The 23,388-nt window shown below is 43.7% G+C and overlaps 1 protein-coding gene across 1 annotated transcript in view; it reads left to right on the top strand.

Annotated features, from left to right (window-relative positions):
- The window catches only part of sspo (SCO-spondin), a 148,128-nt gene that overhangs the window by 25,094 nt on the left and 99,646 nt on the right, over positions 1 to 23,388 (top strand). The window contains exons 29-47 of the mRNA XM_075452417.1: positions 1,658 to 1,772; positions 6,068 to 6,189; positions 6,370 to 6,525; positions 6,609 to 6,884; positions 7,002 to 7,124; positions 7,364 to 7,461; positions 7,579 to 7,807; positions 8,942 to 9,094; positions 9,767 to 9,904; positions 10,911 to 11,093; positions 11,197 to 11,347; positions 11,430 to 11,589; positions 13,994 to 14,042; positions 18,618 to 18,719; positions 18,811 to 18,938; positions 22,077 to 22,197; positions 22,321 to 22,448; positions 22,529 to 22,670; positions 23,183 to 23,314. Coding sequence (XP_075308532.1) covers positions 1,658 to 1,772; positions 6,068 to 6,189; positions 6,370 to 6,525; positions 6,609 to 6,884; positions 7,002 to 7,124; positions 7,364 to 7,461; positions 7,579 to 7,807; positions 8,942 to 9,094; positions 9,767 to 9,904; positions 10,911 to 11,093; positions 11,197 to 11,347; positions 11,430 to 11,589; positions 13,994 to 14,042; positions 18,618 to 18,719; positions 18,811 to 18,938; positions 22,077 to 22,197; positions 22,321 to 22,448; positions 22,529 to 22,670; positions 23,183 to 23,314 — 2,706 coding nt within the window. The remainder of the gene's footprint in view (positions 1 to 1,657; positions 1,773 to 6,067; positions 6,190 to 6,369; positions 6,526 to 6,608; positions 6,885 to 7,001; positions 7,125 to 7,363; positions 7,462 to 7,578; positions 7,808 to 8,941; positions 9,095 to 9,766; positions 9,905 to 10,910; positions 11,094 to 11,196; positions 11,348 to 11,429; positions 11,590 to 13,993; positions 14,043 to 18,617; positions 18,720 to 18,810; positions 18,939 to 22,076; positions 22,198 to 22,320; positions 22,449 to 22,528; positions 22,671 to 23,182; positions 23,315 to 23,388) is intronic.

The following is a 23,388-nucleotide window of genomic DNA, read 5'->3' as shown; positions in this document are numbered from 1 at the left end:
TTATTTGGCACTAGTGGCCTTTCTTGGAAAGTTACTCAACAGGAAATGAGGGCAGAAAGAGAGGGGGAGGAAATGCAGCAAGGCACCCCTCTGCAGGACTCAAACTGGGCACGGCTGCATCATGGCACTTCAGCCTCTGCATATGGGATGCCTGCTAAACCAGTTGAGCTAATCAGTGCCCAGAAAGCTGTTTCTGCTCAACTTCAGATATTCTTGTTCTTTCACCCATGACATATGTGAAAAGTCTCGTTTTAAATCTCATCACAGTACTAAAACAGCTCTTCTCAGAGTTCTTAATGACCTCCTTTTAACTGTTCAGAAAACTGCTGTGTTAGTGCATTTAGACCCGTGCAGCCTTTGATATAGTGGATCATAATATTCTGCTCTCAAGACTTGAACATTGGGTTGGTATCAAAGGTTCAGTTCTGACTTGGTTCAAATCATATCTGACTAAGAGAAGTTTTTCTGTTCATTTAGGAGATTCTTCATCTTCTAGAGCCCCTCTAGTCTGTGGAGTACCCTAAGGGCCCATTTTGGGTCCAATGCTTCTCAGTGTGTATATGTTGCCTGTGGGATCTATCTTCAGCAAACATAATATTCTGTTCCATTGTTTTGCTGATGACATCCAGGTCTACTTGCCAATAAAGTTAGACAGCAGTAATCCATTGCAAGCTTTACTAAACTGTCTCAGTGACCTTATATCCTAGATGAAGCTAAATTTTCTGTCTTAATGAAAAGAAGATGGAAGTCATTTGGTTTAGAAGATCGAATCCACTTTATATTTCTGGTGGCCCTCTTGGCCCTTTCACTCCATGTAGTCGCTCTGCTGTTAAAAATCTGGGAGTGACTTTTGTCAGCTTTTTCAACTTGAGGAGATCAATGCTGTAGTTAATACCAGCTTTTTCCTTAGAGTGGTCGTCAAATTGAACCCTTGCTTCTCAATTAAGACCTAGAAAAAGTTATTCATGCTTTTATCACCCTTCTTTGTCAGACCTTCTCAACATCCACACACTTATAAGAGCACTGCTGTCAACCAGCCAGTTTCTCTTAGATATTCCAAAATCTAGAATAAAGTACATTAATGATATAGGTTTTGCAGTGGCAGCTCCAAATCTGTTGAACAGATTTACCTTTCCATGTATGCGCGGCCCAGACTGTGGCTAGTATGTATGCATAGAGTATGGTACCTGAATCTTACTGTGCCTTCATCTCAATTTATCTCCATTTTTTTGCTTTTATCGTTTTCATATTTCATTATCTCTCATTATTGGCTGTACAATTTATTGTTCATTAAACACTTTAGTCAACTTTACATGTTCTTTAATATGCTATATCAATAAACTTGACTTAACTTGACTGCTCTTCCTTTTTTAAATCTCAAAAAGACAAAACGAGGACCATGTCAGTTGATCAATAAAGAAGGATTTTGCTGTAGGTACGCTTGCTTAGCAAGATACTGTTATTAGCTGACTGTATAATTTCAGACATTTTATCATCCAATTTTGTTGATCACAGAGTCCCACCATCAGTGTCTTTCATTACCAGGTGATAGCTGCTCTGTTTATATATACGCTGGTATGTTCTCATGATTGTGCTCTCTCTTAATATTATCAGGCTTATGTGTAACTGCTTGCTATTTTGTATTTTGTCGGCCCAGATTGTGGTGTGGCGTGTGACCGAGGGGAGTTCCTATGTCCCGAAGGACGCTGCATTAGTTACCTCCATCGCTGTGACGGCCATGATGATTGCCAAGACCTCAGTGATGAAAGAGGGTGTGTTTTCAGTGTGGCTAAAGGTTTTGCTACTTTAAAGGTGACATATTATGGTCACCAATTCTGTTCTTGGGAGCATATATTAGGGTCTCCAGCAAGTGTAAAAGTCCCAAAAACACATTCATGGCATTTTTTAAGTTTTCCCTTTGTTACTCATTTAATGAGCCATTCTCATTTTCATTTAAAAATGACATCACTTGTGGAGTTCACTGGACCTTCTTTGCTAAGCCCTGATCTCTGAGCCCTGCCCTCTCGCATCCAGCCTGCTCGACTGATGCAGGCTTCTTGGGCTGAGTAGCTGCTGACCTCACCAGAAGGACGGAGTGTTGGCAGGGTTGAGCCTGTGCTAAATCTCTATAAAAACAGGGCAAGAGCCACTCTGCTTAAATCAACTGGTATTTTTACCAAAGCCTGTTTCATACATCTCAAAAGTTTGTGTCAAATTGTTAAAAAGGGCATAAGATGTCACCTTTACACCTTTTGAAGGAGGCGGTTACTACATAATTAGATGTTTTAGATTCTGTTTTATTAATATTAATTTCCTAAAAGCAATAATGTATTGTATAATGTGAGATATTGTAGCTGTCATTCTTCAAGCGCCTAATCTCCGTCTGGGCCGCCACGGTATTTCAGCGCTCCTGACTCTTTGTGTTTTCATTGCATCTTTTTAGTAATAGTGCATTTAGCCACCATGCGCCACACTTACGACCGAAATTCCCTCCTAATCGTATAGGAATCAATGCTTTTTAAGTTTTCTCCGACTTTTTTGACTCCATTGGAGGAAATAAAGGACTGCGTCCACACCGGAGCAAACTCAGACCGACATACGTCTGGGCCCTTCCGGCCCTCCCTCCTGTCTCACAGGCACTGATAGCTCACCGCCCCACCTGTTAGCCCCCCTTAACCCCCTCACTCACCGCCACTAAGGTGCTGTTTACACATACCCGGGTATTTTTATAAACGAAGACCTTTCCCTTTGTTTGTGCCTTTTGTTTATACACAAACGGAGTTTTTTCCTCTGAAAACGAAGCTAAAAAAAAATGTGGAGATTTTTTAAAAACTCCGTTTAGCGTTTGTGTGTAAACTGGTTGAAAGAGACAAAAACGGAGTTTTGGGAATGGAATGAGGAGTTGTCGTCATAGTACAGAGCCCCGCCCCTATCCGCCATGTTGGCAGGATGCTAGCGTGAAAACGCCATTCATTGTTTATCTGGCAAGCATGGAGGTACTAGCAGCATTTCTGTTGTTGAGAGCTATACTCGCTTGTGTGATGTTGAAAATTACAGTCATACAATGTATTGAACAATAAAGACATTTTTCACGGCTTTAGCAGTTTTATAGTCCAGCGCAACGTGTAAAAGTAGCTCAGTCTCGCTGTCAGTCCACACACATGAGCCTGGCGCCATACTTTCTTCTTGAAAAGGATCCGGAAGTTCTTCCTGTCAGCGGTTCTCTATTAGGCTTCTGATTGGCTTGTGTGGAATTCTCATTGTTCTAACACTGCCACCGTCAGGCTTGGCGTAATTTAACAGCTCTTGATAGCGTATTTCTCCGGATCAATGTAGACGTGTTTTTTTTTTAAAAACGGGGCTGTGTGCACCTAATTATTTTTGCAAACGAAGGTTAGAAAATATGCGTTTATCAAAATACCCGGGTATGTGTAAATAGCATCTAAACCCTCATCTCTCCCCTCCCCCCTCACCTTCACAGAGAGAGACGTTATCAAGGTCTTCACTCGGCTGAAGCTCAGAAAAGCCCCAGCAACACTGAAGCACTGTGCCGCCCAGCTGTCACCAGTGTTTTCAGACATCTTCAACCAGTCCATCTCTGAATGTCGTGTGCCATCCTGTTTTAAGACATCCGCCATCATCCCAGTTCCAAAGAAGGTCAGGATAACATGCCTAAATGACTCCAGACCTGTCGCCCTGACATCTGTGGTCATTAAAGCTGCAGTCGGCAGGTTTTCAAAATTGCGAGTCTAAAGTCGGAAAATTCGAACTGATATAACTTTCAGGTCCCTCCCCCAACCTCTAACAAGCTCCGATTCGCCCCCCAAACCCCTCCCCCTCTGTGGACGAGGTTGTGCACGTGAGTTCACACCAGTGTGAACGCACACAAGCTGGGGCAGACTCACGCTCAGCAGCGTGTGCACAAGCTGTGATTGACAGGTAGGATTCCTCCACCCTAACGTGATTGGTTAAAAACAGCCGGGAGTGCTCGGTTTTTGCAAGCATGATTACAGGCTTCAGAGGGAGCTACAGAATTCGTTATTTTTCCTAAACAGCCTATTTAATATTCTACTTCCAGAATCCCATGACAGTTCAAGCTAATATGACTAAAAGAAAGTTGCCGACCGCAGCTTTAAGAGCTTTGAGAGACTCATCCTGTCCTTCCTCAAACCAATCACGGACCCCCTCCTGGACCCTTTACTGTTTGGCCACAGAGCAAATCGCTCTGTGGACGACGGCATCAACCTCAGCCTCCACCACATACTCCAGCACCTGGACCAGCTGAGCTCCTATGAGCTCCTACTCAGGGCCCTGTTGGTGGATTATAGTTCGGCCTTCAACACCATCCTCCCTGACTGTCTGCACACCGAGCTGCTACAGCTGCAGGTACCCCACCCCATCTGTGAGGGGATTACAGACTTTCTCACCAACAGGAAGCAACAAGTGCGGGTTGGCAGCCACCTGTCGGCCCCCCTCACCACCAACACTGGAGCTCCACAAGGTTGTGTCCTCTCCCCTTATCTCCCTGTACACCAACGACTGCACCTCCAGCCACTCCTCCATCAAGCTGGTTCAGTTTGCAGATGACACCTCGGTCATGGGATTCATCAAGGACCATGATGAGTCAGCGTACAGGAACACAGTGTCACGGCTGGAAGCATGGTGTACACGCAACAACATCGACAAGACGTGGAGTTGGTCATGGACTTCCGCAGACACCTCCCTCTTCTCACCAACAACACCGCAGTGCAGATGGTGGACTCTGTGAAGTTTCTGGGCCATCACCAGCGACCTGAAATGGGGGACACACTCATCTAAGGTCATAAAGCGGGCACACCAGAGGATGTTCTTCCTCAGGCTGCTCCGCAAAATGAACGTCTCCCCCAAGGTTCGCACACCTCACCTCCTCCATAATTGTGTGATTCCCTGCATCTGCCCACAGAGTCAACGCTCTGTGGGCAGACCCCCCCCCCCCCGCTCACCAAAAAAATGCATTCCGCTCCGGTGAAATCGCTCCACGCTTGCTCAATTTTTAAAGAAGGAGCAATTCATCTGGGGACACGCTGCGTGGCGTATGTGTAGCGGGTTTGTTGCGTGACACAACAAATGATTTTTGAAGTGTAGTCTAACAGTTTTGTTAATTGTTGAAGGCACAGGTGAATTCTGGGTGGATTTGTGACAAACAGGAAACTCACGGAGAGGACCTGGACGCAGAGTACAGGAGTAAGCTAACAAAGACTTTATTTTCCAGAAAACAGGGAAATCCCGGGGAAGAAAAAGCACCTCAAAATGAGGGATGACCAGAAAAAAGGCTCCAACTAAATTCAGGAGCTATGAAATACAAAAAGGCCAACCAAAAATCACTCTTGCGAGGAACTAGAAGATAACAACGAAAAAACTAGACTGCAAGGTAAAAAGACTATGACTATGATGCATGTGTGCGGGACGATGGACATGCCACACTGGCACAGGACAAAGGGAGACGCAGACTGGACTGGAGACGGCACAAATGGAGGGACATGGGGAACAGGTGGATACAATCAGGAATCAGGGAAGAAAATCAGACTGGGGACACATGAGGAGGGGCAAGGAAACTGAAACGAGAGTTAATTTCCAAAATAAAACAGGAAGTCACAAATCAAACGTGGAGACGGAACAAAAACTCAACTTGACATTACCGGTGTGACGGATTTGTGCATGCTCGAGACTCGTGGTGTGAGCGGCATGGAGCCTTGATAAAAACTCCCTCCACGCTCCGACTATATTTTGCACGCTCCGCTCTGTTCACATGCGCTGCCCCCCCCACCATTCCCAAAGTCAACTTGTCAAGTTGAAATAACAGTAGCAGTCTCCCCCATTTCTTCTACAATATTTATTCCTGCCATCTTATATATTTCCGGTCAAATCATTCTGTACATATCCCATCTCAACTGTATATATTTTATTTTTTTTACTTGTCCTGCTCTGTTAACTTTTATTTAATGTTCTGTGGCGCTGTTACAGCAGGTCAGATTCCTGTGTACGAATAAAGAGATTGTGATTCTGATGCCTTTTGGCTGGTTTGCAGGTGCGTTTGTGCACCTGGGGAGCTTCAGTGCCCTGGGGATCAGTGTGTCCCTGCAGATAGAGTGTGTGATGGACACAGAGACTGCCCATCTGGGACAGATGAAGCTGTCTGTCCAAGTAAAGGTGCGTGGAGTAAGAAAACTGCTTTGTGTTTCAGAGCTCACATAAATTCATTTGAAAAAATGGCAAGTATCAGTTTGATGTATTTAGCCACCCTGCATGGTTTGGTCAAGTTGTAAGCAGTTGTGTTCTTTTAAACTTCCACTTTTTTCAGCTTCTCTTTTTCATTTTTTTAAATGGCAGTGACCTGTGCTCCAAACCAGTTTGCCTGCAGTGATGGTACATGTGTTGCTACAATGAAGCTGTGTGATGGAACACCTGACTGCCCGGGCAGAGAGGACGAGAACAGAAGCAACTGCGACACTGGGATCATAACACCAGCTGTCACCCCAACTGCAGGTGAGGATGGATCCTGATTTCAAGATTTCAAATTGATATTGTTCGAGCTGATGTTCGTTTTTTTAGGGTTTGATGAGATAAAGTGTTCCCAAGCCTATTTTTCTTCAACACATTTGTTTCTCCAGCCTGTAGGTCCCATGAGTTCAGCTGTGCCTCTGGTGGGCAGTGTGTGCCTCAGGCATGGCGCTGTGACAGGGAAACGGACTGCATGGATGCTAGTGATGAGCAGCGGTGTACTGCTCCATGTGGTCCTGACCAGGTGGTCTGCCTCACTGGGGACCAGTGTGTGGACCACCAGCAGCTCTGTGATGGGACCCCACACTGCAGGGACGCCTCGGACGAGAGTATAGACAACTGTGGTTAGTAAATGAAAAAATGATTTTTAAAAAATAGAATGATATAAGATTCCAAACATCAAATAAATCCTAATCATAAACGTGTTTGACAGATGCAAACAGTAATCATCTGTCCTCTAGGCTCCACTCAGATACCTTCATGCCCAGGCAGCTTCCAGTGTGACAACCGCATCTGTGTGAACACGTCTCAAGTTTGCAACAACATCCCAGACTGTCCACAGGGGGACGATGAGTTTGTGTGTGGTGAGTTCCCTGAAAATAAGGAGAAGAGGGAGAGGGGAGGGGAGGGGAGGGGAGGGGAGGGGAGGGGAGGGGAGGGGAGAATGGATGGAGTGACAGAATGGAGCGAGAGACTTTGGAAGAGCAGCATGCTAAGTGAGGCAGAAGTGAGGCATATCATTCAAAAGATGAAAAGAATTCGATGTTAATGCTGAAAGTTTCTTTGTTTCTTATGTTTATTTGATTCTTTTTTTTCTGTGAAGATAAAACTGTTTCACCAGTGCCTCTCGGCGGTAAGAACACCTCTGCCAGTTGCCCTGAATTCACCTGTATGGATGGGACCTGCCTTCCCTTTAACTTGGTAAGTCTCTGAGCAATTTGTTATCCACTAGTGGCATTCCTTTTTTTTTTGTTGCTTTTTCCTCTTTCTATTATTATATTCCATTCATCCTGTCTATGCTCCCGCTGCATTTCTCAGGTTTGTAACAGTGTAGCGGACTGTCCAGACTCCTCACTAACACAGAAAGTCCCCACAGATGAGCAGGACTGTAGAACTTGGAGTTCGTGGGGCCCCTGGAGCCCCTGCAGTGCCTCCTGCGGGACAGGTTCAATGAGTCGGGAAAGATCCTGCCCTCTGGGGGACCTACTGCACCACTGTCGAGGCCAAGATGTACAGAGGCAGCAGTGCTTCAACATCACCTGCCCTGGTAAAGAAAGAGAGACAAAGATAGATAGATAGATAGATAGATAGATAGATAGATAGATAGATAGATAGATAGATAGATAGATAGATAGATAGATAGAACACCAATGTTTAGTTACAGTGTGAGTAAAGCAGATGTAGCTTTACGCTTTGAGTTTTTCACATCACAAAAAAGATTCATAAACCCTTTAACCATTCATTAGGACAGCCAAACATCAATAATTGAAAGTGAGTATGAGAATATTATCGTGGCTCTCTGCTCTGAGATACAGCTCAAATACAGATCTAAGATCAGCTCACATCAAAACACACTACAGAGCAAATACAGCTCATTTTAATCAAAAACATACACTACAAATATTAGATATTTTGATCGTCTTCCAGCTGTGGGCTGAGTTACTGACACTGGTAAATTGTGCAACATATATCCTCATTGGCCTTTGCACAAAAAAATAAAATGCACTGTGCACCCACAGACAGTAGATACTCCTGAACCTTCTGTTCTCTGAGAAACTAACATCACTCTGACCTCCATGGTGTGCTGCTTGCTATCCCCAAAATGATTGTGAAGTTGGCTTTTAGTCACCACTCTACTTAACCACTTTACTTGAGCCTCACTGCATCACTCTGATTTTGGACCTAATCCTGAACAGATATTCATAAGAAACTGTTTCACAGTCCAAAGCCATGATTGGGATAGAGTTTGACCACAATAAAACCCCTTAATAATTGGCATACAGCAGCTATCGATGTCAGAAATTTGGAACAGACAATTAGAAAGAAAGCCTAATTCTATTTTATTGAAGGAATTTGCTCCTCTTCCATCTGGTCAGTGGAGCAGATGGAAACACACGTTGGAGATACACACATGTTCAGATAGAACAAACACACACACAAACAGATTCCTTTCTGATAACAGTAGCTTAGCAGATGTGGAGGAATGTGTCATTCAAAGCTATGAAAAGGTAGACTGATTGGATGAAGTTGGCTTTTTTCAATGCATCGTCTACAATGAAGCCTGATCTGACACGAATGAATATTTCATACATTTAAAGATTTGAGATTTCTCCTCTTCAGCTCATGCTTATTATATTTCCAGCCAAATATACTGAACTGTGATTGCTCTCCCTCTGCCCAGTGGACGGTCAGTGGCTGCTATGGGTGAGCTGGTCAAACTGTTCCGGTGGCTGCGGAGGAGTGCAGGTGAGACATAGAGGCTGCATTCCTCCTCGCTATGGAGGCCAAGATTGCTCCAAGCTCGCTGGACCTTCCAACCTTTCCATGGAAATCAGTAAGAGCTGCCTGTGAACTGTATTGTTCCTTTGTTGTACTGTTAACGACTCAGGACCAACAGTCAGGATGTGTAACTCATCACGTTTAATACTCCCCTCATTCATGTGTCATCGGTCCACCTTATATCCCTATGGCTACCCTCAGCCCCCTGGTGGTCATATCATACCATTACATCGCCCCCTTTTAGCTGGCAGTTTAACTGTTTCAGGCAAACCATTAACATAACAACAATCTTTAAACAGTATGGCTATTTCCTTATTTTCATTTACCATGTAAACTTAAGAATTCACTTTTATTCATTTCAATCTCCTAAATTAAAACCTTAAAGCTCCAGCATTGAATCACAGAACCTAATGAAGAAATAATATTTTACCATAGCCATCTTGTATCTGAACATTGCTTTTCAAACAGAACAGAAACATAACATGAACCATAACACATATCAGTGTTACTGATTTACAAGTGACTGGCTTAAAAAAGTACCATGGTTTAGTGATGTATAGTAATGGTGATAATTGAACTCATTTGACAAAAGCAGTCTGATTATGTCTTCTTTGATTCAGTCACTATAAGTCAAACATTACAAACACAGATGAGTAAACAAAAGAAAACATGTTTGGCAACAACTAATAAAAAAACTTTCATCCTTGTTTTTCCTGTCCTACTCCAGAACCATGTCCTAATGATGGATGTTTCAATGCCAGCTGTCCCCGTGGCCTGGTGAGACACAGCTGTGCTCCCTGTCCAGTTTCCTGTTCCCACATCAGCAGTGGAACAACCTGCGATCCCACTGCACCCTGCTTCTCCGGTCAGTCATCACAGCGCAAGAGGAGTCTAAACTGTTTTAAATGTTCACAGTTAACCCATTTAGGCCTAAAACGCCTGGAAAAGAATGCCTGTAAAACCTATGGGCGATTTCAGAAAGACCCCCTAAAACCTGAAGTTTTTCTGGAAATTCAGCAATTGTGTCAATGCCTACTAAATGATTGATTTCTCAGCCTCTGTAGCAGATATAAACTAAATTCAAAAAGTATTTGAGAGCTTACACCTGTGGCTTTCTTTGGAAATTGAGTTTATTTACATACACCTTCACGAAAATAGAAAATGTAAAAAGTAAAGTGCAGGAACAGCGCTATTTTCAATTAGAAAACAGTAATAAAATAAAATAAAATTCAATTTTATATTTAAATTATTTATTTATCTATTTATCTATTTATTTTATCGCCAGTAATCTCTTCGTACTGGTAGCACAGGCAGTCCCATGCCCATACACATTCCAATAAACGTTTTCATCTCCGGCACAGTTACGTGTGACCACCTTGCCATCTTTGCTCGAGCTGGAGTCTGAAGTACCTGCTCACTGTATCTATTCTTCTCGGAAACGAGATGCGCCCAAAGCTCCTCAGTAAAAATATGATTAAATGCCTGCAATGGTGTGGCATCTGCAGGTAAACCGACTTTCCCCCCTGGTGTGGGGTTGAAATCTCTCTGTCGATTACGGTGGTAATTGTCAGTCTTCCACTCACATTCAAACCCTTCAAAATCATCCTCGCTGTTATCGTCATCTTCAAACATATGTGCTAGCCATAAATCTCGATCAATTGGGTCAGCACGTTCATCAGCATCATCAAAGCCAAGAAACTCCTCACAATCGCTCCCGTCTGAAAAAGACGTGTACGCTTTCCCGGCCTTAAAGGTAGAATAACGCAACAGCGCCCCCGGCTTTAAAGGTAGAAATGCGGCAATGCTTTCCCGGCCTCAATGGGTTAATATTCAGATTGTTGTTTCTCTCATGAAAATGTTTTTCCCTTCAGGCTGTTGGTGTCCGGAGGGCCAGGTGATGAGCCACACACAACAATGTGTCTTACCTGAAGAGTGTGTGTGTGAGATGGCAGGTGTGCACTACTGGCCAGGGCAGCAGATAAAAGTGAAATGTGAGATTTGTGTTTGTGAAAGAGGAAAACCTCAGAGGTGTAAGCCCAACCCAGACTGTTCAGGTGAGAAACACTAACCCTTTAACACACCCAGAACTGAGTTTTACGCATGTCCGGTTCTCTTTTTCTGTCTGAGAAGTACACAGGCAGTTTTGTCTCCCTGTAGTGCACTGTGGTTGGTCATCGTGGTCCGAGTGGGGAGAATGTTTGGGACCCTGTGGTGTCCAGAGTGTTCAGTGGTCGTTCCGCAGCCCAAATAATCCCACCAAGCATGGAGATGGGAGAACGTGCAGAGGGATTTACAGGAAAGCCCGTCGGTAAGTCCACTCGTGGATTCTTCCTAAAGCAGTGTTTTCCATTAGTTTTGCATGGATTTCCCACGTTGTTCTGTGTTTGAAGGTGTCAGACAGAGCCCTGTGAAGCGTGTGACTATCAGGGTCACTCCCATGCAGTTGGAGACGGATGGCAGTCAGAGCAGTGCCAGTTATGCCACTGTCTTCCCAACCTAACAGTGCAGTGTTCTCCCTACTGTCCACATGCTGCCACTGGATGTCCTCAGGTAAGATGGTGTGTGTGTGTGTGTGTGTGTGTGCAATGAGGTAAACATTCAAACAATATATTAGAGCGGAATCAGACACCTAATAAATATACTACATAAATAATAAAAAATATCAGTTACACATATAGAAAATGTACGCAACCAAGTCCTGGAAAAAGTGGCCAGGTGAGGCTTTCACCTTGCTGTGATCATGTCGAGTTAGGCAAGAAACAGATCCCAAATAACTGAGAACTTTCCAGTGGAATTAATCCTCATAAACCTGAGTCTTTCCATCTGTATGACAGAGGTCATATCGGCTAGCCATATCTGAAAGGAGGGGGGAGAGGTTGACTTCCAATCCATCAGGATGAGCCTTTTAGCAACAATTATCCTCAGCATCAGAGACTGTTGCATTGCTGTAAAGTATGCTGGGAGCCTGAGGGGTTGAATGGACTCGACCTCGAAGGGGCTGATGAATTCTGGAGCCAGTTTCTGTTCTGCTCCAGAATCCACAAGGGCGAGAAGCTCCCGGGTTCTGTTACCTAGTTGGACGTAACGGAGTTAAACGTAGAGGAGTTTCGCCCACCAGTAACCCTGACCCTACTGGTGGGCTCTGTCTTTTGGCCGCACTGGACAGGCAGAGATGTAATAGATGCATTAATTTGCCGTCATTCAACGAATCCTCTCCTCCGGTGAGTCTCGCTCAATCCACCTGCATTGGCTCGGGATCTTCCACAGGGGAAGAAGTCTCCGACTGGGCTGGTCCAGAGGAAGGTATGCGTGGGGGAAGGCTGCTGAGGAGATGGTTGATGTCTCCTGCCTTCCACTAACCGGTTGTACATGTGAATGCCCATGGTATATAATTCCTCAAAGGAAGATGGCTCTTCCCTAGAGGCTAGTTGATCCTTAATATAGTCATTAAAAACATTTAGCAGGACTCCTTGGAGAGCACTGGGTGGCCATCCCGTTTCTGCAGCTACGATGTGGAAGTCTGTAACGAACTCAGCTTCAGACCAGTTCCCTGGTCTTATATTCAGTTCCTCTTAGCTGCATTCACTTTGCGGAGAGGGTGGTCAAACGTCTTCCTTAACTCCTCCTGAAAAGAGGTCAATGGGAAAGAGTCAATTGGGTGTAATCGGAAAAAGGCTAGTGCCCAGTCCAGCACTTTATGTCGAAGTAGTCCTATGATGTAGGATATCTTGGAGGAGTCTGAAGAAAAGGAGCGTGGGGAACAGGAAAAGGCTAGTGAACCACCATACTTGATGTCACCTGAGAAGTGTTCCGAGGTGGGGAAGGAAGCGTCATGGTACTATGGCTCAGGTAGAACGCTATGGCTGGCTGAGACTTGGGTGACGGACGAGTTCCTGGGGGAGAAGATGTATGCATGGAGATGTTCATGGACATTCTGCAGTAATTCAAAAGCCTGGTTTAGCTGTTGGTTATTGGTAGCCTGTTGTTCGTTTAGGCAGCGTAATGCCTTTTAATGCCCTTCAAGCATTACTCCCTGTTTAGACAGAGCTGAACGAAAAGCATCCGCTGAGTCCATCTCTTGGCCAAAGCAAAAGCCGTGGTTACTCACAAATTGGACTCAAGAGCAGACACGGACTCAGAGAGATTTGAGTAAAGATGAGGTTTATTTAAAGGTAGATGCAGCGATGAGCTGATGAGTGGATCCCGCAGAACAGGTCACTCTGAGAGGAGAGGGAGATGGTTATCGTGAGTCAGAGACGGAGTGATTTATCCAAGAGATGACGAGAGTATTTCCTTACTGAATCCAAGAGGGTTTCCAGAATGAAGGGGAGGTTGTGGCTGTGTGGAAGAAGGCAACAGTGGGGCGAGCAGGCAGGTGTCTCGGAAGTGCAACGAGCAACAGAGGAACAGACACAAGGAACATAATAGAACAAGGTAAGTACATAGAGGGTTCTACTAGGAAAGATGCGAAGATGCCGGATTACCACTGTAGCAGTAAGAACAATCTGGCGAAGACTGGTTGCTCCTGCTGATCCTTATGAAGGGGTTTTGGTGAGCGCAGATGGAGAACAGGTGCGACTGCAGGAGCTGAACCAGACTCTGCTTCAGACTTCCTGGAAAACCTGCTCAACCTTTCAGGTTACTGAATATAACCTTGAATTAAAACGTTGATTCCTTCATCTATCCATTTAACTGTCTCGAATTTGAGTTTAGATTTTATCGTATGTAAAACAGGTGTCACAGTTTCATTGGCTAATTTAACAGATTGAAGAGAGTTTCCTTCCTGCATAGAACTATGTGCCCATGATTTGTGGAAATATGATGGCAGCATACATGTAATTGTATGTTTGAATGCATCTGTGTCTACAAATGCTTTGCTTTTCCTCTCCATAGCTGTGTACCAAGGTAACTGTACCACATGTGTGACTAAGTTATATGTTCTCTGTTTATGTAGGGCTCCAGTCTTGTCCCTGGAGAGGGAGACAGGTGTTGTTACTGCCAAGGTAAAATTATTAGTTATTTTGCTATTTACTTTTATCAAATATATTGTCTGACCTAACCTGTGTTTTTTGCCTTAAACACTCAAAATCACAGTTTTTGTGCTTTTAAAGAGTTTTCCACTTTTAGAGAAAATCTTGAGAATACCTTTTAACTAAAGTTTTTTTTTTTTTTAAGAAATATGCTACTATATGCTTGGGTGCTGGCTGACAGAGCTTATCAAAAAGCAGAAAAAATCCTGCTGCTTCCACTTTTTTTGAAAAAAATTCAAAAAGTTTAAAAAATGACAGTTAACCCCAGCAAAAACATTCTCCATTTATCCATTCATCCATTATTAGGGGTGTAACAATTAATTTTAACAACGATTTGATTCATATCATGATTTGTGGTTTCCAAAAGATTCAAGGACGATATTGGTTCATTTAGAACGATTCGATCCAAAACGATTCAGTGACTTGAAATCGCTTCAGTAATTTTTTAGCCAAAAATTCAACCAGTGTGACTGAAATAAATACCTATATACTGGACAGTGCAGGTGAAGTTTCCTAGATTCCTGTTGTTTCCTGTAAGGGAATCAGGTATAAATTATGGATATAAACAAACAAGTAAACAACAATTAATGACAAATGCATTCACACTTTATTTGAATAAAGTGCAACCAACACTTTAGGTTGAATTAACAGGAAGTTAACCATTTCTGCTCTCATTTTCAAGTAAGTGAAAATTAGTAAGTACAACCAACATTTAAACAGTAGGTTTACCTGCTACTTCTGCTTTTGTTTTTCCAACATAAAAATATTACAATATTAATATAAAAAATAAAGTGCAACCAACACCTATTCAGGTTGAATTAACAGTAGATTTACCTGCTACTTTTGGTGTTGTTTTTCAACGTGGAAATAATACAATACCTCTGGTTTGTAGAACAAAGGTCTTCATTTTCCACTCCGGATCAATGTGATGAGAGGTAATTATCACATACTATTGATTTGAGCATGACGTCCAGACATCCGTCGTTAACGCTACTCGTTCAGCTTGAGAAAGCAACAGCTTCACATCATTCTTAGTACGTTCGTACAATGCAGGGATAACCTTTTCTGAGAAGTGTGGTGGGCTTGGTATCTTGTACCTTGGCTCCAATGTTTGAATCATGTCACAGAACCCCGGATTTTCAACCACACTCTAGGGTCGCATGTCTTTGCAGATAAACTTGGCAATTGTTGCCGTGATCTTTTTCGCCCGAGCTGAGTTTAGGCCTAGTCTCTGACTTAACATGCTGGCGAGGCCTGAGGCTTCTGCAGAGCTGATTTCACCTGATTTCATCCTGCTGCAGCGGGAACGCTGCAAGACGTGCCTGGACCGTCGGTGTTGTGTGATGAAATCCTATGGCGCCTTAGTAGGTGGTTGGAGAGATTTGTCGTGTTGCCGTGCAGAAGTTGCGCTAGACTTTTTCGTTGTCCATCATCTTGACTGACAGGGTCGCTTTTATTTAAAAAATGATAAGAATTACATATTCAATAGCATTTCATTTTTTATTCATTTTAATTAATATTCAGTCCATCAAGCAGATGTATAGCCTACATGTAACTTGCTTCTCCATGTTTAGTCTGGACTCTGGACTGGACCAGCTGACCTGAGTCCTTGGATCTAAGAGCTCTGCTGGCTTTATATTCTCTGAACATGTCACAGATTGTAAACCATCAGCAGGCTTTTAAAATCTATTCTGTGACTGACTGGAAGCCAGAGTAAAGATTTTAAAGCTGGTGTGATGTGTTCAGCTCTCTTAGTCCGGGTTAAAACTCCAGCAGCAGCGTTCTGGATGAGCTGCAGATGTTTAAAGCTCTTTTTGGGAAGTCCAGTTAAAAGAGCATTACAGTAATGGAGTCTACTGGAGATGAATGCATGGATGAGTTTCTCCTGGTCTTTTTGGGAGAGGAAACCTTTAATTCTGTTGATGTTTCTGAGGTGGTAAAAAGCTGCCTTGGTGACAGCTTTGATGTGGCTGCTGAAAGTCAGATCTGAGTCTATCAACACTCCGAGGTTACCAACTTGGTCAGTGATTGTAAGGTCCCGAGTCTCAAGATATTTACCAACGCTGACCCTCTTCTCTTTGCTCCCAAACAGAATGATCTCAGTTTTGTCTTTATTTAATTGTAGAGAATTCTCTCTCATCCAGGTGTTTACTTCCTCCAGACACTGACACAGTACGTCTGCTGGGCTGCAGTCGTCCGGTGACAGAGACACATAAAGTTGTGTATCGTCTGCATAACTGTGATAATTGATGTTAAAATTCTGCAATATCTGACCCAAAGGGAGCATATACAAGTTAAACAGAAGAGGTCCAAGAATTGACCCCTGGGGGACTCCACAAGTCATGGCCACTCGCTCAGATTCATAGCTGCCAATTGTAACAAAATAACTCCGGCCTTCCAAGTAGGACCTGAACCAGTTAAGGACCGCTCCAGAAAGTCCAACCCAGTTTTCCAGCCTGTGCAACAGGATTCTGTGATCTACAGTATCAAACGCAGAGCTGAGGTCCAACAGAACCAGGACTGAAACATTACCAGAATCAGTATTCAACCTAATGTCGTTTAACACTTTGACCAGAGCTGTTTCAGTGCTGTGATGACGTCTGAAGCCTGATTGAAACTTATCAAGACTTCCACTTTCATTCAGAAAGTCGTTGAGCTGGTTAAATACAACTTTCTCAATAATCTTGGATATAAAAGAGAGATTAGAGACAGGTCTGTAGTTGTTCATCATAGAGGCATCTAGAGTTCTCTTCTTTAGGAGTGGCTTAATGGCAGCTGTCTTTAGTGACTTGGGAAAAATGCCTGATGCCAGTGAGCTGTTAACTATTCGTAGGAGATCACTTTCTACTGAGGTAAAAACAGTTTTTAAAAAGTCAGATGGTATTATGTCCAGAGTGCAAGTTGTTGATTTCAGATGCCGAACTGTTTCCTCTAGGATTTTTAAATTAACAATATTAAATTGTGACATAACGTCAGAGTTATTTCTAGGTTTTAGACACAGATTAGTTTTCTTGTGTGTCTGTGTTGATATATCAAAATGACCTTCAGATTTTCCCGTCACGACGGAAAATATTCGGTTAACGCGACCCCTGTACTTTACTTGACCTTTACATATCCTACAAACAGCGAGCAACTTATTTAGAACATCTCCGTCTTTGCAAAAGCCAAAGTGTTTCCACAAACTGGACCGCAATGGTGGCTTGATAATTTCTCGCTCGCCAGCTTCTCCTCTGATATCCGCCATCATGCTATGTTTGCACTGCTGCCAGGGCGCGTGGCGATGACGTCGCAGACAGACAGACTGAATCGAGTTACGTTTAATGCCTTTATCATTAAAAGTGCTAAAAAAACCCACATTCATATAAAGTCTGACGTGCTTAAATCTAATCCTAACAATGTTAGATCGATATATGTCGTCCAGAAGGCCAACTTGCTGAGCACAGATCGATGTAGTTTGAATGTAGGAATATAAGTCAATACATCGATGTAGTAGATTAATCGTTAAACCCCTATCCTTTATGTTCCGCTCATAGGAGGTTAGGTTGCAGAGGCAACAGGTCCAAGACGGAAACCCAGACATCCTTCTCACCAACTACTCTTTATAGCTCCTCATGGGGGATTCCAAGACGTTCCCAGGCCGGTTGGGACATGTAATCCCTCCAGTGTGTTCTGGGTCTGGCCTGGGGCCTCCAGTTCCATGTTGGAAATTAATGAAAAACCTCTAAAGGGAGGCATGCCCGAACCACCTTAGCTGCGGCTCCTCACTCTATCTCATAGGCTGAGCCCAGCCATCCTCTGAAGGAAACTCATTTCAGCTGCTTGTTTCCGTGACCTCATTCTTTCGGTCACTACCCAGATCTCGTGACCATAGGTGTGGGTTGGAACAAAGATGGACCAGTAAATTGATAGCTCCTTCTTTTAGCTCAGCTCCCTCTTCATCACAATGAACTGGAGCAGCGCCCTCATTACTGTTGATGAAGGCCCAATCCATCAGTCCATCTTTCACTCCAACTTGCCATCACTGAGAACAAGATCCAGTGACACTTAAACTTGAACCACATCCTCGGATTTGTCCCGGCCGCTTCACACTGAGCTGTGAACCGCTCCAGTGCAGGTTAAGGTCACGGCTTGAAGAAGCCAACGAAATCACATCATCTGCAAAAAGCAGAGATGTAACCCTGAGGTCCCCTCCCCGACTACATTTTGAAATTCTGTCCATGAAAATCACAATCAGGATTGGTGACATGGGGTCCAACACACACTGTAAACATCCTTAAAGTGCTCCTTCAATGTTCTGGTTGGAAAATAAAATAAGAAATAGAAAGAAAATAATATAACATAAAATGGAATAAAATAAAATAAAACAATAAAGGCATGAGTAAATGTTCTTCTCTCGAAACACCTCCAGGAGTTTGACAAGTGCATAAAGAGGTTTAGACAATGAAGAAGTTGAAATTCATGAGTTCATGAAAACTATGAGATCATACACATTTGCTTCACAATAATATTTCAGCACTGAAAGGATCGTTTCTGCTTGGTGTGTAGGAGAAAATGACACAATGCTTGTGACAATAAGCCCTGCCACTGTGACCTACAAGCCAGCAGAAGGCACTACACCCCTTATACCCACATTTCCACTGCTGCCTGGAGGTTAGTGCTTTTTCACATGTGCATCTAGAGTTAGAGCACCCTAGCTTTCAGTGTATCCACTCTCATTCATTGTCAGATCCTTTCTATTCAGATGAATGTTGGGTTCCGCTGGGTGTACAGACCCTACCAGCCTCCAGTTTCAAGGCCTCGTCCCAGCAGTCTGGTCACCCCCCCCACGCAGCTCGTCTCCATGGATTGGACCCACATATGGACCTGCAGGTACACCTGACTTAATGTTAGGTTTTTGGGACCAAGTTTGTTTTAAACCTAAATATTCCTGTCTGCCTCATACTTATCAATCCATTTTAATTCAAAACTCCCAATATTTTTAGTATGCTAATATGCTAAACTTATGAGTTAAATCGTTATCATCACCTGGTATATACCAACATGTTATATCAAAACACTAATAGGGACCCCATCCATCCATCAAACTTTTTTGACAGGTAACCTTTGACCCCTAGGAGGGTGGTAGCAGAGAGTCTCTATTATGAGGAGAGGGAAAACTGGCGGCTATTTCCGGGTGGTACTGCACTCTAGGGGCGCCAACGAACCAGTGCAGAGCACGCCGAACTCTATGGTGGTACTATGAAATCCACCTTAGATCCAGCCATTGCTTTGGATATAATTTTTTATATTTTTTCATTTTAATTTTCCTAAAGGCAGGATAAATTATCCTTTCAAACGGCACTTGGTTTGATTTTTTAGACTCACTAGATTTGTTTAAAATACACATTTATTGTCAGTATTGCATCCCGAGTGACGTCACGCATGTGGCATCACTTTACGGCATGGTCAGTCCTAGCGCTGAGCTAGCAGAGAGGGGTTAGCTCAAATAGTTACAGAATTCAGCACGGCCCTTTTACATACTCTCTGACTAGCCTCTGGTTTAGCTTTGGTTGTTGTTAGCAGCACCAGGTTAGCACTCTGGCACAGTGGACGAGTGCCGTAAAGCAGCCGGTCGTAATCTGCCGTGCGTTCTTCAGATTCCGTTAGCTAGATGCTAGCGGAGACTGACTCGCAAATGCCAGACCTGTAAGAAAACAGAAAGCTATAACTCCCAGGTTATTGTACTTTCGATATAAATCCACATCCCTCTGTCAGAAATCACAGTATTATTTTCAGGTTTCAGCCGCTAGCGGGGACATTTTTTGAGTTATTAGCGCCAGCCCTATGGAAAATGGTCATTCTGCACTTGCTCGCCAGCGCCCCCAGAGAAAATCAACTGAACTGCAGCCACATTTTTTATAATGGGGCGAATAGGAAGTGGAACGGCTGTCTGTAAAAGGGCTGTGCTCCGACCCTGCTCCTCACGATTTGATTGGCCTGATTAAGTTTCGATTTGCAGCCTCGCAAAACGACCACAAGTGACTAGACTAGCCCCGGAGCAAATTCAATTTGCGGTCGCTAGTTCTCAAATGAACTTGATTTGCACTCCCAACCGTAGCTCTTTGCCCACATCCACCATGTCATCTTTACTCTTCTTAAATCTTGTTGGACCCCCCTGGCTAAATTCAATCCAGTCCCGTACGTGAGGTCCTGGGTGGCTAAAGGACATAACTGCCACAGAGACACGCAGTAAAAGCAGAAAACAAGAGGTAGAGGACAATCCGGACATGCTCGTAATGTGGGGTGTTGTAAACAACTAAATATGGTGAGCAAACATACTGTCTATTAATAGGCCGCTGTGCCAAACTTTGAATAATAAATATTTTTTTTACATGTTAGACCTGTTGAGAAATTAATTGCTGGCTGAAGTCCCACCTGTGGTGATGTGGGCATTTGCCTATGTTTTGCGTACTAGCCTAAAATAATTATAAATTATCGTCATAACATTTATACCATGGATATTATTTGAAATTGAGGCTTGTAAGTCCCACAGCGTTTCAAGTGGACATTTTCATGTTGTTTTCAGCACCTTTTCTGTATACGTTCCGGGACCTGTACGCGTCTCGTCATCCCTGAGCTGTCATATGTACTTTGCGTTCCAGCACCTTATGATTTACAAATTAAGCACTGGTGGTAGGATGTGATACATTGCTCTCCCTGAAGGTGGTTGTGACTGGGATTGATGATACAGGGCAGGGGTTGTCCATTTGGTTCGGGTGTGTGAATAGGGGGGGCGCTGTGTGCTGGCTGTGGTGGTGCAGAGGAAGTCGGGGGTGTGAGGGTGTAGCATGGAAACAGTCAGTCCTGTGAAGCTGATTGCATGTTGTTGTAGGTTGGATGCCAGCACACGTGAGCCTAACTGATTTGGGTGCAGACCTTTGGACCTATAAAATAAGGGGCGGTTTCAAAACGGGTTAAAATTGTCAATAAAATCAAAGTCCAACGTTTTGCAGGTGTGTTGGAGCCAAGTGTTCCATACAAGCATTGTGCTAAAACTTCCTGCTCCATGGTTTAAAGTGGGCAGTGGGCCACTGCTAAAAACGGACTTTCCACAGTTTTTTAAGTTTTTTGTAGCTTTGTGGAGTCTCTGGGGGACAAGCTTGGAGTCCATGGTTGTCATTATATCAAGGATTGAGATATGAAAATGAAAATGTGTCCCACACAGGACGGATCTGTGTCTTCGCTGTCAATTAACTTCTTAGCTGTGTATAGCTAGACTGACGAAATAGCTAGGTGGCTAGCTTCAGCTAGCCTTTCCAATCTCTCCTGTTACATCAAGTAAAACGTGTTTTCATCTGCTCTTGTTAGAAGCATCAGCCAACTTAAGATTCTTCTAATCACATTCAAAGCCCTTAATGCCTCTGCTTCATAAGATCAGATTTATTGTCATGCATACACACAAAATTTGGTATTGGGACCAAGCTGTACATCGGCAATAGCAGACAAAATTTCCTCCTTATTTTTATGGTCCCTGAATAACGTTTCAGCCACCGCAGTCATGGCCTTCTTTACGATCCCGCCATCGGTGAACGGCTTTTTGCGCTTTGTTAAAATGTGCGCCACTTTAAACGAAGCCTCTGTTGCTGAATTGGCTTTCTTTGACGGTTTGGTGAACAGAGACTGTTGCCATTGAAGCGTCGTCTTCAGCTCCGTTGTCTTGTCTTTTCGTAGACTGCTACCCGCAGGAAAGTCCCATGAAAAGTTGCCGTGGAATTTGGTGAAATGGCACTCCACATTGCACCTTTTGTGATGGGGCCATTTGTGCACCCCCCACCCCCCAAATCCTACCACCCTCTTAGGGGTCAAAGGTCACCTGTCATAAGAAGTTTGATAGAAGAGGTCTCTATTACTTTTTTCTTTGCATTGTCTTTCTGAGAAAGTTTGCAAGTGTGCATACTAAGGAGTATGTTTTAGATAAAAAGCATCGTAATGGACACCTGCTGTAATTTGCAAGACATTTATTTGCAGGGCTGGAGTCCAGAACCAGAACAATATAAAGAGCTGCCACAGCAGTGGCCCGAGGGACACAATGTCAACACACAAAGCCCCTACCTACAGATAGACCTGCTGAAACCATACAACATCACTGGTAAATATTCACACAGGTGCCTTTAAATAAGAACTGCTTTATTGTGCTGAGCAAATAAATTTCTCTGTGAGATTATAAATTATTCATCAGATAATGCGTCGTAAATGTTCTGTGATTCTTTAGGTGTGTTGACCCAGGGTGGTGGTGTGTTTGGCACATTCGTGTCCAGCTTCTACCTTCAGTTCAGTCAAGATGGAAAACGATGGTACACCTACATGGAGCTTGCATCAGATGCCCGGCCCAGAGCCAAGGTCCAACCGCAAGCATAGTCAAAGCTACTTCCTTATACTTTACACATCTTGAAAGTGGTGTGCAACTGTTCTCTCTGCAGGCTTTTCTTGGTAACCATGATGATCAAGGTGTGGCAGAAAGCAGACTGGACAGGATGGTGTTGGCTCAGTTTGTTCGCCTGTTGCCCCATGACTTTCAGAATGGCATCTACCTCCGACTTGAGATCATGGGTTGCAGCGACGGTTGGTAACTGTTTAATATTTTATTCATGTTCCATAAATGGAGCGACGCCTGTGAGCTAGTTCAGGCAGGTAACTTGAGCTGCTCTGCTGCCTCCCATGTGATCTATCTCACACTCTATGTGCCACTTATTAAACCTATCCCTCCAATCTGGGTGATCTATTTAAGCTGCAAAGCTCTCCGCCTTGTGTGTGCTGCTGCCGCCACTGCTGCCTTCAACACCACACACTGCCTGCTTTTCAGTCCCTCCACCATCCCAGCATCCACCTGTAGGCTTGGGGGAAAAATAAGAAAGGGGGGAAAATATTATACTGATCACTCCAATATCTAATTGAGAAAAGCATGTAGAAGGAGTGGTGAGGCCAAACTCAGATCATATCCTTAAATAAAAGTTTAAAAACATTAACACAAGAGTTATCTGACTGAAAAGTGTACACAAATGGGACTCAAAATGGGAATGTTGTCTCCTCTCCAGGTCCTCCATGGTTAACATCCCCTACCCCACCCTTACCACTCTCTCCAGTAGGTGGCTGCAGAGAAAAAGAGTTCCGGTGTGCAAATGGTCACTGTGTGGCGGCAGGTCAATTGGGAGTTGTCTGTGATGGGGTCAATGACTGCGGCGACGGATCAGATGAGATGTTCTGTGGTGAGCTAGTTAGCCTGACACCTTCTTAGAAGCCTTTTGTAACCTGTTTGACCTTGTTTTGGTTTTTAGTTCAT

This window comes from Odontesthes bonariensis, chromosome 20 (genome assembly GCF_027942865.1).
Source record: "Odontesthes bonariensis isolate fOdoBon6 chromosome 20, fOdoBon6.hap1, whole genome shotgun sequence".
NCBI lineage: Eukaryota > Metazoa > Chordata > Actinopteri > Atheriniformes > Atherinopsidae > Odontesthes > Odontesthes bonariensis.
This window is presented reverse-complemented; position numbering and strand designations above follow the sequence as displayed.